The sequence below is a fragment of the Platichthys flesus genome, chromosome 5 (assembly GCF_949316205.1).
Source record: "Platichthys flesus chromosome 5, fPlaFle2.1, whole genome shotgun sequence".
NCBI classification, from domain to species: Eukaryota; Metazoa; Chordata; class Actinopteri; order Pleuronectiformes; family Pleuronectidae; genus Platichthys; species Platichthys flesus.
Genome location: NC_084949.1, coordinates 12,415,196 through 12,439,145, shown reverse-complemented (window position 1 = coordinate 12,439,145; position 23,950 = coordinate 12,415,196). Strand labels below are relative to the sequence as shown.

General features: G+C 42.3%; 1 protein-coding gene across 5 annotated transcripts in view; it reads right to left on the bottom strand.

The window, feature by feature from the left end:
• Positions 1-23,950, bottom strand: part of LOC133953552 (nucleosome-remodeling factor subunit BPTF-like) — a 43,040-nt gene that overhangs the window by 12,290 nt on the left and 6,800 nt on the right. For 2 of the 5 annotated variants that reach the window (XM_062387507.1, XM_062387510.1), the window contains exons 3-29: positions 23,403-23,454; positions 23,030-23,198; positions 21,141-21,389; positions 20,478-20,681; positions 19,590-19,772; positions 19,235-19,347; positions 18,704-18,883; positions 18,260-18,441; positions 17,860-17,991; positions 17,026-17,155; positions 16,239-16,374; positions 15,602-15,907; positions 13,296-15,378; positions 9,638-9,762; positions 9,107-9,259; positions 8,689-8,839; positions 8,381-8,420; positions 8,002-8,218; positions 7,685-7,828; positions 4,359-4,489; positions 3,917-4,031; positions 3,510-3,712; positions 2,777-3,017; positions 2,278-2,555; positions 1,620-1,733; positions 1,215-1,376; positions 316-398 (exon numbers count right to left, since the gene is read on the bottom strand). In XM_062387507.1, the coding sequence (XP_062243491.1) occupies positions 316-398; positions 1,215-1,376; positions 1,620-1,733; positions 2,278-2,555; positions 2,777-3,017; positions 3,510-3,712; positions 3,917-4,031; positions 4,359-4,489; positions 7,685-7,828; positions 8,002-8,218; positions 8,381-8,420; positions 8,689-8,839; positions 9,107-9,259; positions 9,638-9,762; positions 13,296-15,378; positions 15,602-15,907; positions 16,239-16,374; positions 17,026-17,155; positions 17,860-17,991; positions 18,260-18,441; positions 18,704-18,883; positions 19,235-19,347; positions 19,590-19,772; positions 20,478-20,681; positions 21,141-21,389; positions 23,030-23,198; positions 23,403-23,454 (6,276 nt within the window). The remainder of the gene's footprint in view (positions 1-315; positions 399-1,214; positions 1,377-1,619; positions 1,734-2,277; positions 2,556-2,776; positions 3,018-3,509; positions 3,713-3,916; positions 4,032-4,358; positions 4,490-7,684; positions 7,829-8,001; positions 8,219-8,380; positions 8,421-8,688; positions 8,840-9,106; positions 9,260-9,637; positions 9,763-13,295; positions 15,379-15,601; positions 15,908-16,238; positions 16,375-17,025; positions 17,156-17,859; positions 17,992-18,259; positions 18,442-18,703; positions 18,884-19,234; positions 19,348-19,589; positions 19,773-20,477; positions 20,682-21,140; positions 21,390-23,029; positions 23,199-23,402; positions 23,455-23,950) is intronic. The other 3 variants (XM_062387508.1, XM_062387509.1, XM_062387511.1) reach the window with 3 other exon arrangements.

The window sequence follows — 23,950 nt, the reverse complement described above, 5'->3', positions numbered from 1 at the left end:
CTGTGCAGTACCTCCCAGTGTGGTGTTGACTCAGAGTCAAAGGGAGAGACAGCACGTGTACTGCCCGAGAGGTGAGGTTACAGTTCTTTATGATCAGAACATCGACACACACGAGAAGGCATCAACTCAAAGAAGCAGATAATGACCGTTAACACTATGCTGTTATTGTTTGTTGCTTAAACATGTTGCCACAGTGTGTAGTCTGATCGGATTGGTTACAACTCCTCTGACCCAGAAGCTTTCAGTATAAAGCTCTGAATACAAGCAGAATATCATGCCTACATATTCACACACAAAAAAAATCTGGACACAAACCTCTGGTTCTCCTCCCGCTCTGCAGGCGTCAGGGTCTTCTTCTGCTTCAGGTGCTCGATCACAGCGTTTTGTTTCATCACCACCTGAAACACACGGAGCAGGGAGATGTCAGAACAAACCCCAACATTAAGGATATTTACAGTTTTTGAGATTGTTCAATTTTTAAGAGGAATTTTAAGTTTTGGTTTCAATTCCTGAGGAGATGAACTGGGGCCTGCTGGTCAAGGTGCCCATGTTATATGCGCCTTAATCTTCTTATTAGGTTGCCCCCTAAAAAAGTAATTCACATTTTGAGAGGAAATGACTAATGATAATAATGGTGTAAAGAGACCATATTCTTAAACTGGTTTTCTGCAGGTTTAAACAAGAGAACACAAGCCCTTTTAAGTAGCATTCAATTAAATGCAACATAATTAAGACATACCTAAATGTATTTAAGATATGCTGTTTATAATTGTAATGTTTCTAAGACCTAAGATTCCACTTGTTGAAATTTACAATTTTCAGCCCTGTGGAAAACCTGGTTATAATGATTTGGTGAATATGATGTTTTGTCTTTTCAAAAGATATATATAAATGTATTATTATTATTAAGGGAAGAAAATGTGGTGACTAATGTGCAGATAGGAAGGCACATACATGTACACAAATGCAGTACAATCAGTGGTAAATACATACACAGGGACAGTTGAAAACAAACACACACACAGAAGCATTTGAAGGATTAAAACCAACAAACAGAGGCAAAGGCAGAGCTGTAAACATAAACAGTGATTGGACGGTTTGTGTGCTGATGGCAGGAAGACAGAGGGCTTTGACAGAGATGGACGACCTGGCCATGGGGGCTTCCTGAACCCATGCACCCTCACATGCACCCCCTCTCTCTCTCTGACACACACCTGTTTCTGAATGATGTCGCTCTGGCTGGCTGCGTTGAGGGCCTGCTCTCTCTTGGCCTCTGCGGCTTGTTTCTTCTTCTGCTGCTGCTGTTCTCGGAGCTGTTGGATTCGCTGCAGTTGCTCCTGGACAGAAGCTGCCTGGATGGTGACCACGTTCCCTATCTGTGGAGACAATTCATGCCATTCATAAAACTGGATTCCTATGGTTCGTAATTTCTCAATTACAAAGATTTCATGAGTTATAAATAAGCCATATACTATATAAAATGGTAGCAAAAGCATAACATTCCAAAGCAAAATACACTCTAAAGTTTTACAGTGATTTTAATGTGATCAAAGCCATCAAAACCATGCTTTATAAAAAGGAAAAAGTTTGGATGTGGTTTAGCAGGTTTACTGCATTACCTGTCCTCCCTGAGCTGAGGTGGTCCCGGCCTGTTGTATCTGGATGGGGAGCTGCAGTTTGATGTGCTGTGGCAGAGAGCCTCCACCCTGCTGGGCCTGCAGCTGGGCCAGCACCTGTAGACATGATACAAGGCAACACACAAATTTAACACATAACAAAAATCATGGTTTTGGGAAAAAAGGTGACAAAGCCAGACATTGTCTGTAATGAAATTAGTAGTTCAGAGTATGAACTGGTTTAGGAGTTTGAGGAGCAACAACTTAATTTTTCTCTTACGACAGAACTAGTTAAATCTTCTGCTCTTGCTGGACGCTAAGTTGGTCAAGGTCAATCTGCCTAGAGGTGTTTGAAGGAGTGGACTTTAGAGCCCAACCAATATGGTTACTATAATCAAGGAATAAAAGATTTCAGATACCGATATATTGGTTGATTTCTATATAAAATATACAACAAAATACATAGACCTTGAATTAAGAAACTAGACATAAATGAATTTTTTGTTTTTATTGTGTATTATGTGAAATGAATATGTTCCCATATCAGCAAGCATTAACTCCAATACCAATATGTCCGTGAAAGCTTCCTATCAGCCAACCGATAAATCAGACAGGCTCTAGTTAACTTTCCAGCACCATCCCATCTCTTTGCTAATCCTACCTGTACCTGCTGCTGCAGTCCAGACACGCTGATGAGCTGAGGCGTCTGCTGCAGCTGCACTGTTCCTCCCTGTGTTTTAACCTGCAGCGAAGTGGGTGATTGGATGGGCATGTGGGCCTGCGTCTGAGGCGGCAGCTGGCCCTGTGGGGTCGCCGAAGTAGGGCTGCTGGTGGTGGCAAGTGAAGGCACCCCCGCCTGGATGGGGGCTGCTGCCTGTTGGGCGGGTTGGGCCGGGGTTTTGGTGCAGGTGGAATTTGGTTGACCTGGAACTGTGTTGACTGGAGACACAGGGAGAGAAAGATCAGAAAGAGGGGGTTTAAAAACGAGCAAGAGAATGTCAAAAGTATGGTTTTTCATATGCCGAATGTAGCAAATGGATAATTGTGCCCGTTTGTCTTGTCTAATTCACATTACATTTTTCACATCTGCTTTCACGTGTTTGATTCAAAGTTAATGGTTGGCTGAATGAGTTCCACAGTGGTTAATATTTTTGTTATACCTGTGCTTGATGTGGGTGTGGCAGCTGAGGCCATTGGGGTGAAGAGGAAGCGCTGCACCTGGCCGTTGGGCAGTGACGCCTGCATGAGCTGCTGCCCAGGTCCTGGGATGACGGTGACCCCGTGAGGTATGACCTGCAGCTGGCCCGTGGTCTGGCCCTGACCCTGAACCATCACTGTCAGAGCCTGCTGGGTACCACCGACACCAGCCTGCCGATCCACACCTGACGTGGCCTGCTGCTTCTACGGGAGACAGGGTAGAGGAGACTCTTGTTATCTAGAGATCAATCAGAGCATTGCTGTTAACTTCGAAATAAACTGGTTGAAGGGGGGAAATATGTTGTTTAATCAATTGAGTCGGTATTGACATCTCGTTAGAAGTTGATTTTCTTAGCTCTCTAAATGTCAATACTTAGATTATTTGACATCTTATTGCATCTACACTACCCACAACCACCTGTTTCACTTCTTCTTAGAGAACCTGATCTGGTTTGTGAACTTTTGCTGGTATGGTGCTATAAACCTCAATATAAACATATATGCAACTGGGATGAAGCAACCAGAGGCAAATTATAAGTCAAATTTTAAAGGATCAATCCAGGAATGTATATAACTCAAACACCGTGATAGGTCTGTAAACGTAAAGGGACAATTTACGCTAAATTCTTTGACAAAGGAAAAATCCTTAATGTTTTGGAGGTGACTTCTGACCCTGCACAAGGTGTCCTCACTAACCTGTGTGAGCTGGGTGAGCTGTGCCAGGGTCAATTTAACCTGGCCTTGCCCTTGTGCCCGTGGGGTGCCGGGTGCTGCCTGTCCTAATGTGGCGGGGCTGGCCCCCTGCCCAGTGACAGTGGCAACAGGGCTGGCACCGGATATTGCCGTGGAAACTGCCTGACCTCGGATGATCTGCGTCACTACCTGCTGACCGCCCTGACCTGGAAGAGAGAGCGACAGAGGAGGCATTTTGACACACAGATGATATTCATGAAGCCAAAGAGGCTCAGCAACACTCACACAAACAGACATGCTGACTTACAGGGAGAGGAGATGACATTTGCTGACAGTATTTAGTTATTCTTTGAGGAGGATTTGTGCTTTGTTCAAATGAAGTCTTCAATCACTCAGAGGGAGAACTTTACCTTGCTGGACCACGAGAGGTGATCGTAGTATCGTCTTTCCCATGGGGCCCGTCTGCTGGAGCGGGGTTCGGATCACCGTCATTCCTGGACGGATCTGACTGCCAGTTGCCAGAACCTATAAGGATATTTTCATCAAGACGTTGCAAATAATATTTCAAGGCCAAAAGGTTCATCCTGTCAGATGTTGACTGTGGTCTATGGTAAAGGTCACAAGAAAAAACAAAAAGGGGAAAAACAATAGTGACTTCTAAAGTAAAAAAACTTTCAGAGAGTAGATATATAATTTTTCTTTATATAAAATATGCAACCAATAAAGACGTCCGAAAAAGTCATGTGAGAAATTTTTGCAAACAGTAGAAAGCAGTTGAGGAGATTTCTATAGCAAGCATGGTGCTACAAAACCCTTAAAGGATGCTTCAGAGCGGACAGAGGGCAGACGTACCTGTTGCTGGGAGCCAGGGGTATGGGGCCTGATGTTGAGTGTGGTTGTGCGCGGCTGGAATGTGGTGTAGGTCTGGGCGCCACCCGCTGTGCTGGACGGGATGATACCCAACACTTTCTGCTGAACCACACCTGCAAAGATAGGCGGAGAAGAAAGGATTAAACCAATTACAAGTAATGATAAGAAAGGGGGAGGTTTAAATAGTTTTGATAACTCTGTAAGATGAATCCAAACTAGAGGAAAGATAAGCAGAGAACCAGGAGAAAAACTAAATGTGGAGGGAGAAAACTCAGGGATATTTATTTTTCCAATATCTGACTTTTATTACCTCAAACACATCCAGCCAACACATTTGAAAATGCTTCAACGTCTGGGATACAATTACATGTTTGCATGTCACCAGTGAGCAGTTGTGCAGAGGTCCTTGACCGACACAACTCAATACATTATTTGTGGGCTTCTCTCCTGGCGAGATGCTTTTGATCACAGCGCCAGTAAATATTAATCGAGCAGGTAAACAAATCTTCAAAGTCTACCTGAAAGCTTAGTTGGGTTTCCCCCAACATCTCAGAACCCCCCTCATAAATTATGCATGACTTCAGATCCGACTTTTAAAACTTTAATCCGACAAAGGCAGCGTTTCATGTTTGTTCACCAGGCTCTGTGCCTTCATGAGCTCACGTGAAGCCGATGGCGGCGATGGAAACCCAGAGAGTGCAGCTCTTTTTCCTCTGCAGCCTCGTTGCTGCGGTTTTTCAACCGCAACCACGCAGGTAAACCTATACATCAAGGGTTTCCGTCTTCAAACAGGCACGTTAAGCCCGCTCGTAAGACCTGGGGAGTAGCTGCTCTGGTCGCACACATCAAACACTGGTTTCTATGGACTGGCTGTTTGGAGAGGTCGGGGAGTTGGGACTCCGGTGAGTGGAGAGCAATACTTTTATTCAGAAAAATGGAGGGAAAAAAAGAAAAATGGAACCCTACTATAGAGGGCTACCTGTCTGGGAAGCAGACCTCAGGGTAAACTTGTTTTCCTCCCTAACTTCCTTAAGCTTTTCCAAAACAAACAGGGCGCCCAACAGTCATGCTGGATAAATACACATGTCCAAATAAATGGCTACACTCCACCTGAACTTAGTTTCTCCTTCATGGCTACTTCAAAGCTAAGAAAAGTCACTTTCTTCATATCCTTGCTGGATATCACTCTTTTAATCTGGTGACAGCAGGTATTTATCGAACAATACATTCATTGTATATCCAATCTAAATAATCATTTGTTTTGGCTGGACAATTAGGAGTTCTACAGCATTTCGGGTTTCTCTTCTAATTTTTACAGGTAGCTTGATGGAAAGGATAAAGTGGGAAACATGACAGTTATTGTTGTGGCTGTTAAACAGGTTTAAACCAGCATAAACTGAATCTACATTTATTACTCAGGAGACTCATAGACACAGCTATGTTGTAGAGTATGAGCGTTTTATGGGTATGGCTGACACCATGAGGGTTTCACAGACTTTATGAACACAATGAATTGAGAGAAGATTAACATATATCTTTACAATTTATACAACAAAATCTTGAATCAAGTTGTATACATTTGGTTGTATTTGTGTTTTTAATAATAAGGTTGTATAACTGTAAAAAAAATCAGGACCTGTATTTAAAATAGTTGTCATAAGGGTTTGATATCAGCATTTAAGGAATCTTTTTGGTTGATATTTTTTGGATTGGAAATGTTTAACTCTGTAATATAGATTTAAATAATCTATAACTCATATCAGTCAGGCTTTACTACCCTTTTTTTAAAGTTCAAATAAACATTTTTCCTATAATGTGTTTTTTTGTCAAATTGTGGATGATTTAAATTTCCAGCTTGAAATACTACAATTTAATTCAATGAATACTTTTGTTCAGAGCATCTAGTCAAGTAATTTAATTTGTAGATACTGAATCTGACCTATGTGAGCTGCACAAGAGCTGCCAGCGGCTTTAGAGGAGCCTGTCAAAATGTCAGACCATCTCTATCTAGTGTTGAGAAGTATCCATCATGTGATAACTTTACAGAAATACGTACAAACTCAGTACATCGCCTCACCTGCGCTGTCAATATTGACATTTTACAAAAGAGGCTAACTAAAGATAGCCCCATTCTGAATCAGCTGTCCAGATTTAGCACCTCAGACTACACAAGTCTACCATCCCAAAAACCATCCAACCAAAATAACAGCTTTCTATTAGATTACCATGCCGACAAGACAAAACCAGACATGATGTGCCACGCCAAACTGGGCTGCTGACTCATGAGGTTGGCCCAGGATGGGCACCACAATGGGGTTGGTGCCACAGTAGCACCAAACACAGTGAGCAACAAGCATGGTAGAACCTTCTATACTTCTGTTGCTTCTGCAACCAGATGGAACAAAAGGTTCACAGAAAGCAAAAACTGACTGGTAAAGATGGGGAGTATCATGCTCAGCTTTACAGATTTAGTGTTCGGTGTTCATTTATTTCAGTATCTCCTTCTCTTTTGCTCAAAAAACAGCCATCATCAAGGCCATGGTGCCTCCAAAGTCCACTGTGCTGCTTTAACGGTTTAATTACATTTCATCATCATAGAAATACATTGTAAAGTTAAAAATCACCTTGAATACCTCCTATCTACCATAATCACTTTATGTTTAAAAACATTTTCAGGGAATCATATCATAACTGGTATTCGGCAAAACACTGAAGTAATCTGGGATGTGGGCTGGGGATCTGAGGGCTGGAACAAAGCTAATGGACGTGCCCTCCAAAGTGTGAGTAATTTCAAGCATGCTAGGGAAACAACTGCATTGGGTCCATGGTAAAACTAACTGTGACAGCTGTGTGACTGATTCAGATAAAGTGTATTTAGCAGTGTGTTAAATAGACACGTGCCCCATAGCTCCCCTCAGATGTGGGACTTTGAAAATGTTCGTCCACTTGCATACTTGGCTCACTAACAGTGGCGATCAGGGACAGAGGAATGTCTAATTTGTGTCGAATTAGTAGATTTCGAAATATTTGGGTCTGCGGTACCTGGCAGTAAAAACATAAACATAAAAAAAGATACTGAAGACAGTCTATTTCCTTCTCAAGCACCATGCGCACCACTGGCCCGATAAATTGCTTCACATTAATGAGTCAGATCTAATTTGCCTCGTTTGAAAAGTCTCAGCTGTGGTCTGAGGTGAAGAAACAAAAATACAAAGGAATCTGTAAATGGTTGTTGATGGAAAGACAAGTCGACACTGAATAACTGTAACTTGAGCTCTGTGTTTGCCTCAAAACAAAAAGAGACCTACCTCCTTGTGAAGTTGGCACATTGACTGTGACGATCTTGCTGTTAGCCGGCAGCGGCAGCTTGGTGGTCAACACCTTTCCACCCACGGACGTTCCCGTAATCTGGAAAGTGTGCCCACCCGACATGGCCATAGTGCCCTCCGCGCCTGTGAGGAAGCAAAGGAAAAAATTAGGGCAAATGCTGTCACCTCAGTAAAATCAATGCATTAGTAATCTACACTGACTACAAAAGCTCCGTGGTGGGGGGGGATCAAAGGAGAAAACAACAAGGAATTTCCTGTCACTTGAGAGCCAATGGTAAGACTCCTCTAAAACATACCTGTGCTTTGACCCTGCTTGACCCAGGTGGCGAACGACTGCTGGAAGTTCTTGTTTTGCTGGAATGTGACGGGGGTGCCCATCTTGGTGGACAGCACTACCTTGGTGCTGGACGTGCCCTGGCCTGTCAATGACCCGACAATGACTTTGGGTGTCAAGGCAGATGTTGGGGGGGTCCCTGTCGGTGTCGCTGTGCCTGGTTTCTGTTCGAGACGTTTCTGAAATGGTAAATGCGATGGTGAGTGCATTTATGTAGCAACTTATGATAAAAGGCCAAAATATTGTGTAAGACAGGTTTGCTGCCCGCCCAAATGAGTAGGAATGAAGTGGGTAAGAACACAGCATCGAGTGAAAAAATGACTGGACTAAACCGGGCTTACCTTGGCCTGCTCTGCTGCCTGAGCTTTCTCCTTCTCCACCCTGTAACAGATACAAGAACCTGTCAGCAAAGATATTGCTAATATTGTTATAGTAATTTGGATAAGCCTAACATCATCAGGCTAACACATTTTGAGCATCATGTCACAGAAGAAGAATAGTGGCATTCACCTAATGAGTGAGTAAATACCAAAACCATATCTGGCTGTGCAGTTAAACATGTTTATTAATTGTTATGACGGACGACACGATGGATGCTACAATTCAGATGTAGACATCACATGACTGCTGTGAGCCTTGAACGTCTGACCTTTCTGAGAAGGCTCGGATCTCCCACAGGTCCAGCTCCTCCTCAGCCACCCACGTCTCGATCACGACTGGGCCCGTCTGCTTGGCAGGCTCAGGCTTCTTGGGGCGCAAGGCACTGGAGCGCAAGCCCTTTCTCTGAGGGGTGTGTGTTTCTAGGATGGTAGACAGCAGAATAAATTAAAGACAAGGCAACTGTTTGAATGTCTGCATGTTGTGTTTGGTTGGGGGAGCTGGAGGAAAAGTAAAATACTTTGTGCTTAGCAAAGCAATACAATTCATGGATAGACAGAAACATCTCAATTAATTCACATTTTTTTCTGAGCTTTTACAATGTTTTTGTTTATATAATCGAATTCTTCAATTTTGTGGCCTTAAACTCTTTCTTCAGTGTCAGAAAAAAAGAAAGAAAAGGTCTTTACCTTTCGGAGTATCCGGCACTCCAAGTGGACAGATGATTTTGCGGATGCAGTACTCTGAGCGAATGCCGTAGGGCCCCACGTCACGGCGCTTGATGATCTCTGTCGTGGTGATTTCAGTATCCGATGTCTCTGTAGCAATGAGTGGGGATAGGGCTGGGTTGGTATGGTGATGAGGAGGAGAGCCCGAGAAGATGGAGGAAGTGCACTCCAACATAAACACAGTGACACCCAAAGGACTTTTCTGACGTATTGGCTTGTGGGGGTGAGGAGGAGAGCCCCAGTAAATACAGCAATATATATCTCAAGTTGTCGAAATGAGGAAACATCTGGGGTTTGAATATTACATATGAGTTTCAATTTTTCTATCATCCACTTACAAGTGAAAATAAATTGACAGTTAAGAAAGCAGTAAATATGTTATCTTAACAACCCAATTAATTTCACCCTAAAAATGTTACCTGTTTTAATTCTACCTCACAGAATGAAGACAACCTTTGTATGATGACTTGGGTGAGTACGGTGATGTTCTACCTGTGCGAGTGGTGCCGATGGCAGCGGACGGTTTGACAGCCATGTCGTCCCACCTCAGAGAGGCCCACAGGAGCCTCAGCATCAGACTCACACCGGCCAAACACTTCACAGTCTGCAGACGATATCTAGAACATAACCAAGAGTTTGAAGCCTTAGGTCACATATACAGTAGCTGCAAGTAAACAACCTCAACTAAGAAAGTTGCACCTACACATCGGAAGAACATATCAAAACTAGAATTATTATTACTTGTGTTTGTTCACCTCCACCAACCAGTCAAGTTGCAAGAAATGTGGTCACAATCTCCCTTCTGCTTTTTTGCAGAGCATTATGATATCAAAAAGAGGATGATCACTGACATTTTGTATACAACATGTCACCACTTCATCATTTTATCTTGTCAAACATTTTACTAAAAATGTGGCGAAAGCATGTTTTGTGAGGTCACAGTAACCTTAGACCACCGACATCTAATCAGTTCTTTGGAGGCTGAATGCCAGTTTAAGGGATTATCCCTTACTCTTTCCTGAGATATCACCTTTACAAGAATGAGATGAACATACAGATGTATGGATGTACAAATGGACAACCCCCCAAAAAACCATTATGCAGCCCACAGCTGTCGGAGGAGGAGGTTATATAGAAATAAACTTCTGAAAAATGGAAACATCTGTTGTGTACATTTTGGTGAACACTGAAAAGTAATAAAAACATCTGTGGGGCGAAGGAAGGGTTTGTGGCAGCCTCGTCAGCCCAGTGTCATGCAGTTTATTAGTGCAGTGCCACTGACCAGCGAGTCGCTAAGCATCATGGGACAGGAAGAGACGTAGAGTATAAACAGAGGTGTTGGGAAATGTTGCTGTGACCACGTCTATGAAAGAAACAGAACAACTGCCTGCCATCTTCAATGAATCATTTTCAAACATTCATTTGAAAAAATATTATCTCTGTCTATGAAAGTACATAACACAACACAACTCAGAAAGTTCTGAGTGGAAGCTATTGCATATTTTGGGTGTAATGGACTGTTCTGAGGGTAGATTTGGGTGCAAGTAACTCATCTATCAATGGACAAAATTCCTGAAATTTGATCTAAGAAGACATATTCCTCCTGTGCATCATTATCAAGAAGGGCCTGAGCCGGCTTTATTTCCTGAGGAGGCTCAGGTCCTTCAATGTCTGCAACAAGATGCTGCAGATGTTCTATAAGTCTGTTGTGGCGAGCGCCATCTTCTTTGCTGTGGTGTCCTGGGGTGCGGGCATCAAGGCTAAGGACGCCAACAAATTGAAAAAACTGATTAGGAAGGCAGAGTCTGTGGTTGGCTCTAAGCTTGTCACCCTGGAGGAGGTGGTGGAGGACAGGATGCTGGCAAAACTGCTGGCAATCATGGACAATCCGTCTCACCCCCTCCATAAAACACTGGACAAGCTAAGGAGCAGCTTCAGCCATAGACTCATTCAACCCCGCTGCTCTAAGGAACGATACAGGAAGTCGTTCCTACCAACCTCAATAAGACTGTACAACGCATCTACCTCTGTCAGAGCGACCATCACACAACTGCACTAAATATACCTGTCTCAATTCATCACTTTATACAATAATATTGTCTTTTGCACACTCTGTTTACTTATTCTTACACTCATAGTATATTATATTATCTATTGTATCGCCAAATACTTATATTTATACCTGTACTATATATCATATATTATATCATACTCTTTATATATTCTTTGTATAGATAAGTCTATATACACATATTTATACATGTGTACATGTTGTAAATATATATTATATACTATATATACACTGTACTATTTTTATATACTGTCTAACAACAACATTATCATATCATCAGTACTTACCATCATCTGCCACTGCACCTTATCTACCCATTTATCTTGTGTTTCTGTTTTTATTGTTTCTACCGCAATATTTTATATTTTATTGTATTTTATTTTATTCTATTCTATTGTATTTTATTGTATTCAAATGTACCGGCTGCTATGACGACTTAATTTCCCTTCGGGGATGAATAAAGTAATCTATCTATCTATCTATCTATCTATCTATAGCCGGGGCTTACAGCAATAGGATATGTTTGTTTAAAGTATATGCAAACACATGATCATCACAGGGATGTTTGGGGTTTGGTAGATATTCCTATTCCCTTGTGTGACCACAGGTGGGAAAATGTCCCGTGGTTGCAGGGCTGGGTCACTGCACAAAGTGAACATCCTGACACTTCTCCGACCACAGGATGATTCATGTCTGCTGAGGAACTCTGAGGTCCAGTCAAAATTACCAGAGGTCCCTTTGTGACACCCGGCTCGGAGCCACAACATCACTCAGCGCCAAAGCCACGAGCGTCAGACAGGGAGGGAGAGTGGGTTTAAAGGTGAATGATGAGGAGAAACATTATCGTCTCTTTTAGATTTTTGTAAGATATATCTTTTTTAAACTGTTGGAAAAACAGTGTGGTTAAGAGATAGCATTTATACTTTTGCATTTCGTCCAGTAAACTGAGTGGATATGAATATTCAAACAAAAACATGTGACATGCAGTTGCTGTTGTTGGTTTAACAGAGAAGGAAAGGGCAGTCTAATCTAAAGCCCCCTAACACTTTTAAGACTTGATAATTTTTCTCTAGTAGAATGTCATGATACAAAATCAGAGTCTTTCCTTAATTTTAATTAAAAATACATTTGCTGTGCTGCCTTTGCAGGGTTTCAACTAAGATCTTTTGAGAAGTCAGTTGATACAAATTATGTCTGACTGTCCAATACTAAACGTACATGATCTGTAAATTAATCAGAAATTAGATAGGAGCTATCGTTTTCCCTCCTTTGTTTGGACAAAGGTTCTGTAACAGAACTTTAATTACTCCCGTTTGTTTAGCTTGATTTCATTTTTTTCTGTCACACAAAGTGATGTGTGTCAGCTGTGACAGTACAACCACTGCATCTCTGAACAAGATGCTGCTGGTGAAACTCCAGTTCCTCCTCAAATCAGATTGATTGGTCAATTTAACCAGTGCATTTTTCAGTAAATACAGTACTTTATATCTCCATTTAATTTAGTTGTGGATGAGGTTTATCAGACCACTTCCTTTTTTATGTTTTTGTCTGTGTTTGTTTATATGTTATTTAGCAGCATTACGCAAAAACTACCCAGCTGCTTTCACTGAACGTTTGTGGAAGCTTGCAGCATTAACCAAGGAAAAAACAAGACATGTTGGTGTGGATCCGGATCCAGGATTATTTTTTCCACTTTCTTTTTCAACATTTACATTTATTTCTCAGACAACAATTCCTGAAAATCTGGCAAGTTTATGGGACTGATATTTCTGAGTGTGTGCGATTTGTTGCAGATCCAAATAAAAACCTACAGGTAGTGGATGTAAATGTGGTTTCATTAGAGAACTGTTGGGCTTTGGTGAAGGTGTCTACTACTCTCAATTCTAGTTTCTTTTATATCGATACTATAAGAAATAGACTGTCATGTAGAATTGTTTGGCCATGGCTGAGGGGTGTGCTTGGCTGAGGGCCACCTTAGTTGCAGTTAGTACCACAGTAATGGAATGAATGCCTAATGATTGATGTTTGGGTGGTTAACAACCTTAAGTGAGAAAACACTGATCAAGAGAACAAGCTTACCTCCAGGTGATGCCAAATGTGGGCCTGGGTGAGGGATACGGCCAGATGTCCAGGGCTGGCTTGGCGTTGTAGCTAAACAGAGGAAGCTCCCGGAATCCACCTCGCCTCGCTAGCACCTTCAAGTTGTCATAGGGCAGTACAAAAATGCTCTTGCGGCTGCTCTTGGTGACAAACTTGCGGTATGAAGGAAGAGCTGTGCCCGAGCGTGTCTTCTTGGTGCGGGAGAATTTCAGGAGGCGGACGTGATTCTTTGTTGATGCGGAGTCCTCTTGGCTCACGGCAACAGATGTAACAGAGGTTTTCCCATTGGTGTCGGTAGTTGACTTACTGACAGACGCCGAGAGCATGGTTCTCTGTTCTTGTGTCACCATTTCACCCTGGCTGTCGTCCGACTGACCGTCAAGCCCGGGGGAACAGATTTTGGTCACAGTTGTTTTGGTCATGGTTTTAAGCGTGGACACTGCGCTGCTTTCTGTTGTTGACACCTTTTCTCCACATGCGTTGGATGGCACGTTGGCTGTCCTCATCTCTGTGGAAACTACTGTTGTGGTGGTGGTGGTGGACTTTGTGGTTACCTGGGTGATGAGGGTTTTGAGTGGCTCTGTCGTCCCACTGTTACTGTTCTCCTCAGCGAAGTCATCACTGAGACTCGACTCCTCTGCAGAGGGTATAGGGGACGGTGCCATTCTGATGATCTTGACAACAGAACTGGCTTTGGTCTCAGTCTGAACTGGGGACGTGCTGTTGTGCTGTTGAGTGCTCTGAGTATTAGGTCCTGGTGCATCTAAGTTGTTTTCCAGCCTTGTTATCTTTATTGGAGGTTTGTATTCCTGGTCCGATATCGATGTCTTGCCCTCAACCCTCGAAACTAGACCTGGTTCTTTCAGCCCAGTCTCTGTGCTGTTGTTCACAGGGGTCCAATCTCCATTCACCAGAGGCTTTTGCTGAGTGCGGTCCTTCGGGGAGACAACTAGTCCTTGTTCTTCAATTTTAACAGTGCTGTTCTGGGGACTGTTGGTGAGCATGCCATTATTTGAGCCCATGACAGAGTTACTCAACATACTTTCACTCCCCAAGCCGTCGTTACCATTTACCTGAGGGAGAGGAGAAACTGGAGCGGTGTCGGGAGAGCTAATACTTTTGGTTTTGTGTTGTCCAATTTCTTGGTTCTCCGCTGGCGCCATGCCATTTTCCCCAGGGCCTGAATGTGCAGAGATTTCTGGGTTTTGCTGGACAGGTTTAAAAGGGGATGTGTTCTGGCCACTTTTCTGGTCAGGTACATTTGTAGATGTCCTTACAGAGTCACATTTTAAATTGGGAATCGCAGAACCTGTATTGTCAATATGCACAGTCTTGGTAACATCTGATGCTACACTGGCTGTTTGATACTCTAAAGAGCTATGGGTTCCCTGTGCTATAGTTTCCCCTTCGGGGAGTTTTACACCCGCTTGCCCTGAAGTGTCTGAATTGGTTTCTTTTGGCCCCATGGTCCTTTCCAGGAAGTCTGCATTCGATTCCTTGGGCAAAGAGGTGGTCTGATTTTGAGGTGAAGCCAAATCTCCACCCGTACCTGTACTGCAACTGTCTTTGGCTGTGGAGTCCAGACTGGGGAAAGGAAGGGGAGTGACAGTATCATTTGTAGTTTTTGAGAGTTCAGTGTAACTCTCCCCTTCATTTTTTCCTCCTCTAACTTCTCCTAGCCCTGGAGTTTGTGGTGTGCAAGATTTCTCCTCCACTTTCACAGCGGTGCTCAATGCGAGCTGTGTCTGAGCGAGAGTATGGGGCTTGAGTGGCGACCGCGGCCGGACGGGAGTGCTCGGAACAGGAGCTGTAGCTTGTGAAACTAGTGCAGGGGTCTTGGGTTTGGAGGCAGACACTTGCTGCCTCTGCCTCTCTTCAATAACGTGCTGCTTCACCCGCCGCTCCAGCAGGCCGTCCAGCTTGGAGGACTTGACCACCTTCTTGTAGGCAATGCGGGTGAGGAAACCGTTGCTGACATCCACCACATCGTAGTAAAAGGGCCGTTGAGCGTCATCTGTTGGCTCCGCCTTAATGGAAGCCTCACCCTCCTCAGTGCTGCACACTGGAGAAGAAATACATTTATTGATTTGATCAAAAATAAAATACTTCTTCACGCATACATCATATTGAAGACAAACATAGTTAAGGAGCTTCTGCAGGATACCAAATATTCAAGTTAATTCAGTTTTTGCATAAATTAATCAAATTTGACTTATAGCACCACCCATATTGTACATGGACTTAAAATACAATGCTATTAGACACAAAGTTACACTCTGTCATACTTTTCTCTGCATTCGATGGTGATTCTGTGGGGTCCACCTCCATCTTTGCAGGTGATTCCTCAACCGACATCTCCTCCGTCTTTTTTTCTTTTACATCCATCTCTTCTTTTATTTCTTCTTCCATCTTCTCATTAGACTCGAGATATTCAGCAGACAGCAGAGGATCTGTTGCAGGTTTGGAGAGGCTGCATGAGCCTTGATCTTTTGCTTCACTGATTAAAACAGCAGCTCCCTGAGCTTCTGGTGTTGCAACGCTGGGTCGTCGACTCAGGTCCAGGAGGGTACACTTCTTGCCAAGTTTCGCATCTTTTGAAAAAAGAACCGAGTGAATTTTAAAAAAATTAGTACCAAACTTGGGGAGACTGACTGTTGCAATTGTTAAATTGTTTTAAAATAAAATAAACTGATGTCCAAGCTGAAAACCATTAGAGTTGACATTGCAGTTTGACAGTCAATTACAAAACTTTAAAGTTGAATGGAAAATTAAGAATCGAAATGATCTGTGATGTCTTTGATTTAAGTATTTATACATGAGTCAAGACATTAGACATATCTAAGAACAGACTTAATTCATTGAACCCAAAATTCCAAATAACAAAAAAACGTAATTCATGGCCCAAAGTGGCCCATTCCAGACCTTCCAGTTCTTTGCGGTAGTTGGCATTGGTGTTGCCGGGAAGCTTGGGGACAAACCGCTGCACATAGGTCTTACTGATCCAACTCCAGCCCCCGTAGCCTGTAACACGATACTCCTCTCCTTTCTGCTTCCACACCTTCACATTAGACAAGAAAGGAGACGCGGAGTGAGAAAAAAAAAGATAAAGAAGCAAGTCGGGGTGAAGGGTTCACAAGAGCACGAGTGAATCCGGAGACACATTTGAAAGAAAAGTGGTGGAAAAAGGAGAGGGCAATGAGAAGAGAGATTAAAGGTTTTGAAGTTATTCACACTCTAATCACTAATTGCTGAGGGAAATGAGTCACAGCAAAGCTCAGCTCGCTGTATCAAAGAGACCTTGATGGTCACTCATGCACAAACACAAGTGTTTCCCACTGAAGTGACTCAGTTTTCCAGGCATTAAGGTTTCGAACCTGGAAGCAGATCAGACTGAAACATTATGCGTTTCATGTTGTGCTGGTAAAAAGGTCTAGAGAAATGGGATGCTTGTATCTTGAGAAATCAATATTGCGTAAGTCAGTGACTACCACAGGATTTTCTCGCTGGTGGTGTGAAAATATTGTCATTCATTATAAACCTTGTAAAATAAGTTTATATAGTAATGGCAGCCAGTCCGGGCATCCAACTGTCTCTAAGAACTGTACAAAAATGACTGTATATGACCGAGTGGATTAGCTCAGGTTGTATATACAGCTGTGATGTGGACCTGAAGGTATGTTTATGTCTAACTGCAGAGAGTTGGACCAACCTGATGTTTGATTGGGAAGGTGTATTTGACCCAAGTGGCCTGTAGCATCGTCTCTTCATCCTCCAGCTTTTTCTCACGTTTTTTTACTTTCTCCTTCTCCTCGCGCTCCATGGATGTCATGCGATTTAACCTGAAAAAAGATTTAAATTGTTATTCAATGCAGCTCTTAAATCAAAAATGCATCTATATTTATACAAAGACTGGTGATTACCCAAAGTTGTCCTTAAACAAATTAACCTATTTTGGGCTGTTTGTGAAAAAACTTAAATTTCTCTAGTGTTATATGATTGATGATGTCAGACTTAACGTTTTTGAAAGTGTTTCGAGTCACTGCTCAGAGTCATCAAAGACATGTATGCTACTTGAAAATGAAATACACCCACTTGTCCTGCAGCTATCTCTCGCTCTCTCTCTCTCTCAGTTCGGTAACACACAAACACACTTTGGGCCCGACCTTGTGAAATCGTGGTCAATCACTTCTTTAAAGGGCCACTGTGGTGTTGAAGCAGTGGTAGAGGCAGAGGTGGGTGGCACTGGCCTCGCAGTCTAAATATTATGCCTCACAGCTTTGGTGGGCCTTTTGGATTTGATCTGGTTATGATCGCCTCTGCCTGCTAAACTGACCACACATCCCCCGTGTATCATGCACTGAATGCTTGTTTGAATTTTGAACTCTTTTTACAAGTATTTGGTCAACTGAATTAGTGGATGGATCATGTAACTTTAATTTTGTTTATGTGTGTTTGAGTAATTATATCAGGCAGTAAAATCACAGATTAAGTATTGTTTTGGGTTTTGCATATATCATATTTTATTTGTAGTATTAGTACATACCTTGTATGGCCCAGTGAGTCTTTCCAGACAGGCAGCATGGCCACAGGTTTAATGGCACATTCCAGGATAGCCAGGGCCAGCGCAAACTCCCTCGCTTTACTGCACATCTGAACTGCTTTGATCCAATTTGTCCTGAAAAACAAAGACAGCGTCAATTAAAACTTCTTTGTTTTAAGTGGTCAGTCTCGCCATGATATGCTTTTGCTTGTGGTACAAACGCAACAGTTCTGAAAGAATTAATTTTTTAGCAAAACATGACAGATTCACTGTCATGTTCTGCTGACAAAATTGAGAAATAATACAAAACAAATTCCCACTGTACATTTTTGTGTGGTTAAAATCTACAACAATGCACACATACATGTAAAATGCCTATATCCTTGTCTTTTCTGTTCTGTACCTGTGTGAGGCCCAGTTAGGGTGCATAAATGGCGCTGGAACATTGTTCTCCAGCTGGATGATGGTGAGTCTCAGTGTGGAGATGGTGAGAACCTTAGAGCCATGGATAGACCCGTTCCACTTAAATTCTCCTGCAGGTGTCATGCAGAACTTGTGCGAGAGATGTCGCCTCTTGTCGTGGTCCTGAGTTTAGGAATCAGAAAGAACAGGGGTATTAAAATCAACAGCTCTCTCATCCGGTATCTATAAAATCATTGTTTTATATTAGTTTGTCAACTGCTGGGCACAGGGATTGAAGTGTACCCAATCACATGGGACATTTTATAATCTTTGACCTATCTGAAATACAAATACAGAAAGATCTAGTAACCAGTGAACCACACAGTATTGTTTTTGTAATTCATGAACATTCAAATGGCAACACGAGAGTTGTCATGCTACTTGCCTCTCTGTGCTGGTGCTTGTTGAGGGCCAGGGTATTGGAGCTGTACTGGTTATGATAGACGCGGTACTTGCCCTCCTGGCCAAGCTTGAAGTATTGAGAGAGGGCCCCCTTCATCACCACGTCTTTGCTGCTGCGCGTGCTGACACGTGTGACGTCACCTTGTGCATTTACCACTAACACCTGTGGAGATGAAAAAATCCAATCAGCCCTAATAACAACTGCCTGCTCCTTCAGTAACACTAATATTGCAGCCTGACAATAAAATTGTTTCCCTGATCTTCGGTGATCATTTACTTCAATGTAGTTCTTCTGTGTATTGAGCTACAGTAGTAATGAATGCTGTTTAGTAGTCAGGAGATAGTTTGTGCCTCTTTTCATCTCTTATCCCTCTAAAAACATTGACCAGGTCAAGTTCTCTTGTTTTAGACCCTGTGCTATATTATCTGAAAGAGCTGAATCTATTTCCTCCATGGCTCCCACCTCCTTGCCCTCTTTAAAGCCCTTGTTGGTTTCATGAACAGCAGCAGCCACCTGTTGGTTCTTGAGTTGACTCAGCTTGCTTTCTGGGTTCCTCAGCCGGGTCACCATGCGAGTCGCCGAAGACCTCTTGCAGCCCTCACCATTGGCCGAGTCTTTACCGTCTCCTGAAAATGCAGAGGGCACTTTGTCATACACAGTAGTTAACTGTATTTGAACTAAATTGATACAATCTGCAGAGATTATTGATAGAGAAACGCTCTTAACAGTAACCTCACATCACACACACTTCTGGCATTTTAACTAGGTGCTACTATGTGCCGATGACCAGTATGATTTAGGGCACAGTTATGCCTTTAAGGATAGCCAATATTTAACAACAAAACAAGATGAAATTTCTTTGTCTGACCTGTGTCATCAAAGCTTGCCAGGGATGACTGGGAGGACTTGTCAACCAAGTCTGGGGGTTCTGGGCCCCTGGGAGGGACCCCGGCTCCCATGCTGCTGTTACTGTTCTCTTCACAGGTCTGAGAGGGCTGGCTCAGGTTTGGGATTCCATCTCCACCGACAGGATCTGATGACGAGTTTTCTGCTACAAAGACAAATTACAAACAGTGTTGCCTCAGTTAGCTGGATTGCATACAGTATCTCAACTGCACTGTTCTTGTTGTCATAATTTGATTCTATTTTCATGGACAGCAGGATGGAGGTGTTAGCCCAGACTGAAAGACTGTATGTCAGCAAAAGTAGAAGCTCAGTCTTGGTGAAGTCAGAAACTTTCTAGCGAATGTTATGAAAAGGTTAGGGCTGTGGCTCCCTCTACAGGTAGGTCGTGTGCAATGCATGCATCAAAAGTCTTGGAAGGCAGTGAGCAACCAGATCACATGACCACACTGATCACAACAAAGGGTGAGACAATATCATCTGATTGCAAATCGATCGATGCAATCGATTTCTCAGCTGTTTGGAGAAGAGAGCACAAGGGATTAAAATAATTCAAGAACAGAACGGCTGAAAGCGTTACACAGCTGAGGCCAGATTTCAAGAAATAAAAGTTGAGTGACTGAACACAACAGCCAGCAGATGGGATGAGAGCCACATGCAGTAAGAGACAGGCCGGGAAATGGTCAGGAGCCCTGTGGGAGCTGGGAAGGATGGGAATGGTGGAAGACACCAGTCTCTGTGATGTTAGGAGGCATGAAATTCATCACGCAATCTCGTTAAAGTTGCTGACTGTGTGAATAAGCACACCCCCTCATTTAAAGGGGCAACTTCGCCTTCAAATGGCCATGAATACCTTCAGTGGTGTTAGAGACCTCCTTATGGGAACAGCCCTCTAGACGAGCCTCTATGCTGGAGGTCAGGGGCGGTGGAGCCTCAGTAGCCAGGCTTGAGCTCACAGTGATGGTTTGTGTCGGAGCTGAGGATACTGGAAGTATTGGTCCATCTGAGAAGTTACTGCCACTACTGCCTTCTTGGCCAGTGGGTGGAGCTTCAGCAACTACAGATAACCAGTAGCAACGTTGTGAATGAAAAAGGTAACGTGGAGATAAAGGAGAGGAGTAGTGATGCCTGAGGTTGACAGATATTGTCAAATCATATGATATGATTCCCACTTATATGGGAAAAGTTGACTTTCATTTACTCCTGGACATTATTATAAGATACACATATACCCCAAAAACTTTTTTCAGCTATTTAATTTAAAAGGTTAGCAATATGACGCATTAATAGGAACACGTGTAGACATTTTTATTCCTGATGCTCTAAAAGTGAACTAAACTTTGCCAAACAGTTTGTGTTTTGGTTCAGCTGCAATAACTAATGAAAATGTTGTGATGATGTCCTATCCTTTCGAGTTGAAATAGTAAAAAATATTTTTTCAGGTAAGATGTTTTTAATGTTACTTTGACATTATTTAACCCAACAAAATGATCAGATTCTTAATAATCATAATTACCTCCAGATTTGACACCATCCCTTTTCTCTTCTGTGGCCTCTTCGTTTGTCTCCTCCTCCTCCATCGAATCTTTGACCTTGCCTTCCGGATGTCCCTCAACTTTCAGCCCGACCTCTCCGTCTTCCTTCTCCAAATCAAACTCCTCCCTCGCCTTCTCCATCCGTGCTCTAAGGGATTCCTCGGCAGCTCGTCTTTTTATCTCCTCCAGCTCCTCCTCCTTCTTAGCCCGCAGCCGCTCCAGGATCTCCTCTGGATGAAAAAGTTAAAGACAGGAAATAAAGATAATTAATGGCTGAGTCCAAGAACATACGATTGACTGAGATATTGCAAGATAATCAAATTCAGTGATGTTATAAGTGACCAAGCAAAAGGAAAAAACTTTAAAAAATAGCAGATTGGAAACTGCAGTGTGTCAAAAACACTATCCAAAGCACCAATCACATAATCAAAAACATCTAAAAACTAATTAATGATTATGGCAACTCAACAGTCATTAACTTTATTAGGTAACACAACAAAAGTAATATCTTTTTCCTTCAATTGTATCGAAAACCGTGAAACTGTGATATTATCTCTGACAATAATAGTGGCACCAAAATTTAATATCGTGACATCCCTAATACATGTATATACATTCTTGTGTGTGTGAGTGCATAAAAAAATGAATATCAATATATCGATAAGGGGAAAATCCAGAATTGACTAGGCTTTAATAAAAAGGACAAATATGTTGTGTTTTTGGGGCCAGATTGAGTTAGGTTTGAATTTCACTATCCAACTGAACTGTTGTTACAACTTCACAAATGGCGTCAGCAGCAGACTGTATATATACTGGGATTTACATTTTCATGTAACATGTTTAAAATTATTAATTCTCATTGAGTAGTTTAAATTCGAACCTGATATAAAACATAAAAGGTATTTTCAAAAATGCACTTCACCACCGAGAAACTACGGAGTACCTGTATGTATGTGAATTTGCTGCTGTTGTCAATGCCTCGGAGCAGAAAATCCCCGTTGCATGTGTGAAAAGAAAACTCCAGAAAAACTCCAGACCCAATTCTCTGGCGGTCTTCCAGAGCACATGACTGAAAACGTCTATTTAAGTGTGTAACAGTGCATAATTTATTTTTTCTTATTTCTAATCTTTTTGGGAGTGGAGGTAGCTCACACTCTACAATAAAAAAATACCACAGAGGGAACACAGGATGAGCTGCTGCTCGTTTGTCTGACTATTGCTCTACTTTCTGAAGCGACATATTTTCTATTATGAACTTCGGGGGGGCATAAAGTTCAAATTCAGTTATCAGTGAGAACATTTAACTTGTCAGTGTTAGTTTACCATCAAGCTGTCGGGTCAAAAGTTAACACCACATTCCACAGCACAGCTTGAAGTGTTGAACCAATTCCTAAAATTGAATTGTCCTGAACTTGAACTGCACAGCATGCTATAAACATGATTGGCTGACAATGTGCTCACAAGTTCATCATTTTTTACATGTTTTTTACCCACTAAGTAGGCCAAAAGAGTACACATGGATTTGGTGGATACCCTGCAGAGAGAGAGGTAGAGATGAGGGCTGGAAGGGAAGCTCAAAATTTTAGTACCAGCCAGACTGTGACCAGAGTAACGTTACATAATAGCTGGGTTGATTCCTATAGCCCAGCCATCTATGACTGGGTGGCATTCATGAGCAGTGGGGAGGACGAAGCAGGGAGAGGAGTAAGGGGGGCACAGACACAGCAAGAGAAAGAGAGGAAAAAATACTTTGGGCCAAAAGAGATCCTACTTCGACTCAGATCCATAATCTAACTTGGTGAGATAGTGCATCTCAGATTCACTGGAAATAATTTCATATTTCTTAGAGGAAGAACTGGGTTCCTTTTACCGTTGGCGGCAGTGAAGAAACACTTGTTGGTGCCACGGGCCTTGTTGGTTAGGTCTTCAGTGATGTCCATATGTGCGTGCACCTCGTCCCTTATCTCCTCAAGGGCTGCGTACAAGTCGGCCTCCCAGTAGTCCTTATCCAAGCAATCTATCAGATCAGCCAGCTGGACCTGGACAGAGTTTAGGCAAGGTTAAAAAAATAAAACACAAGATTAGCTGGACGTGTGGAGAACATGTATAGGCAGATAATTTTGTCAGATAAAAGAAATAGGGGTTAGGGACACATATAAAGCTAAGGAAATGGAATAACAATGAAAGAAACACTAAGTTATTAGATGTAAAGAACAGAAGAGAAAGTATAATAAGTAATTTACCTTGGTGCTGTAGTACCAGATGGCTTTGTCTTCCTGCTCTCCATCCTCTTCACTGTAGGAGAGAAATAGGAGAGAACATGGGTGAAATAAGTACACACAACAGGGAGGAGTAAGACATATGCTTATTTTCTGTAGGCTGTTGTTCATCTGTATATGTTAATAACACAGTAATTAATTGTCCTTGTGTCAGTAGATTGATAATTTTTTCATATTTTTCAAGAGACAGTGAATGAAATGAGCAGATCTTTTAAATCTAAGTCTATTTGTGATTTGCATTATTAGTATGTGCATTATCACTGATTAATAAACAAATATTATTTTCAAGTATTTCCTAAAACATCTGAGATAATTGAACCTGCCTCATTTTTGTCTGGCATATTCCTCCATTATATGTGTTTGTTTATTTGAGTTCGGAAAGTGGATTTTATCAAAAGGTTGACGTCTATTTCAGTCGCTGTAGGGATACAATGCTGTCTTTTCTCATTACAGAAATTATACACACTATTAAACTAAACCAAAACATGTGAGGTGGTGGTGGAGAACGTTAG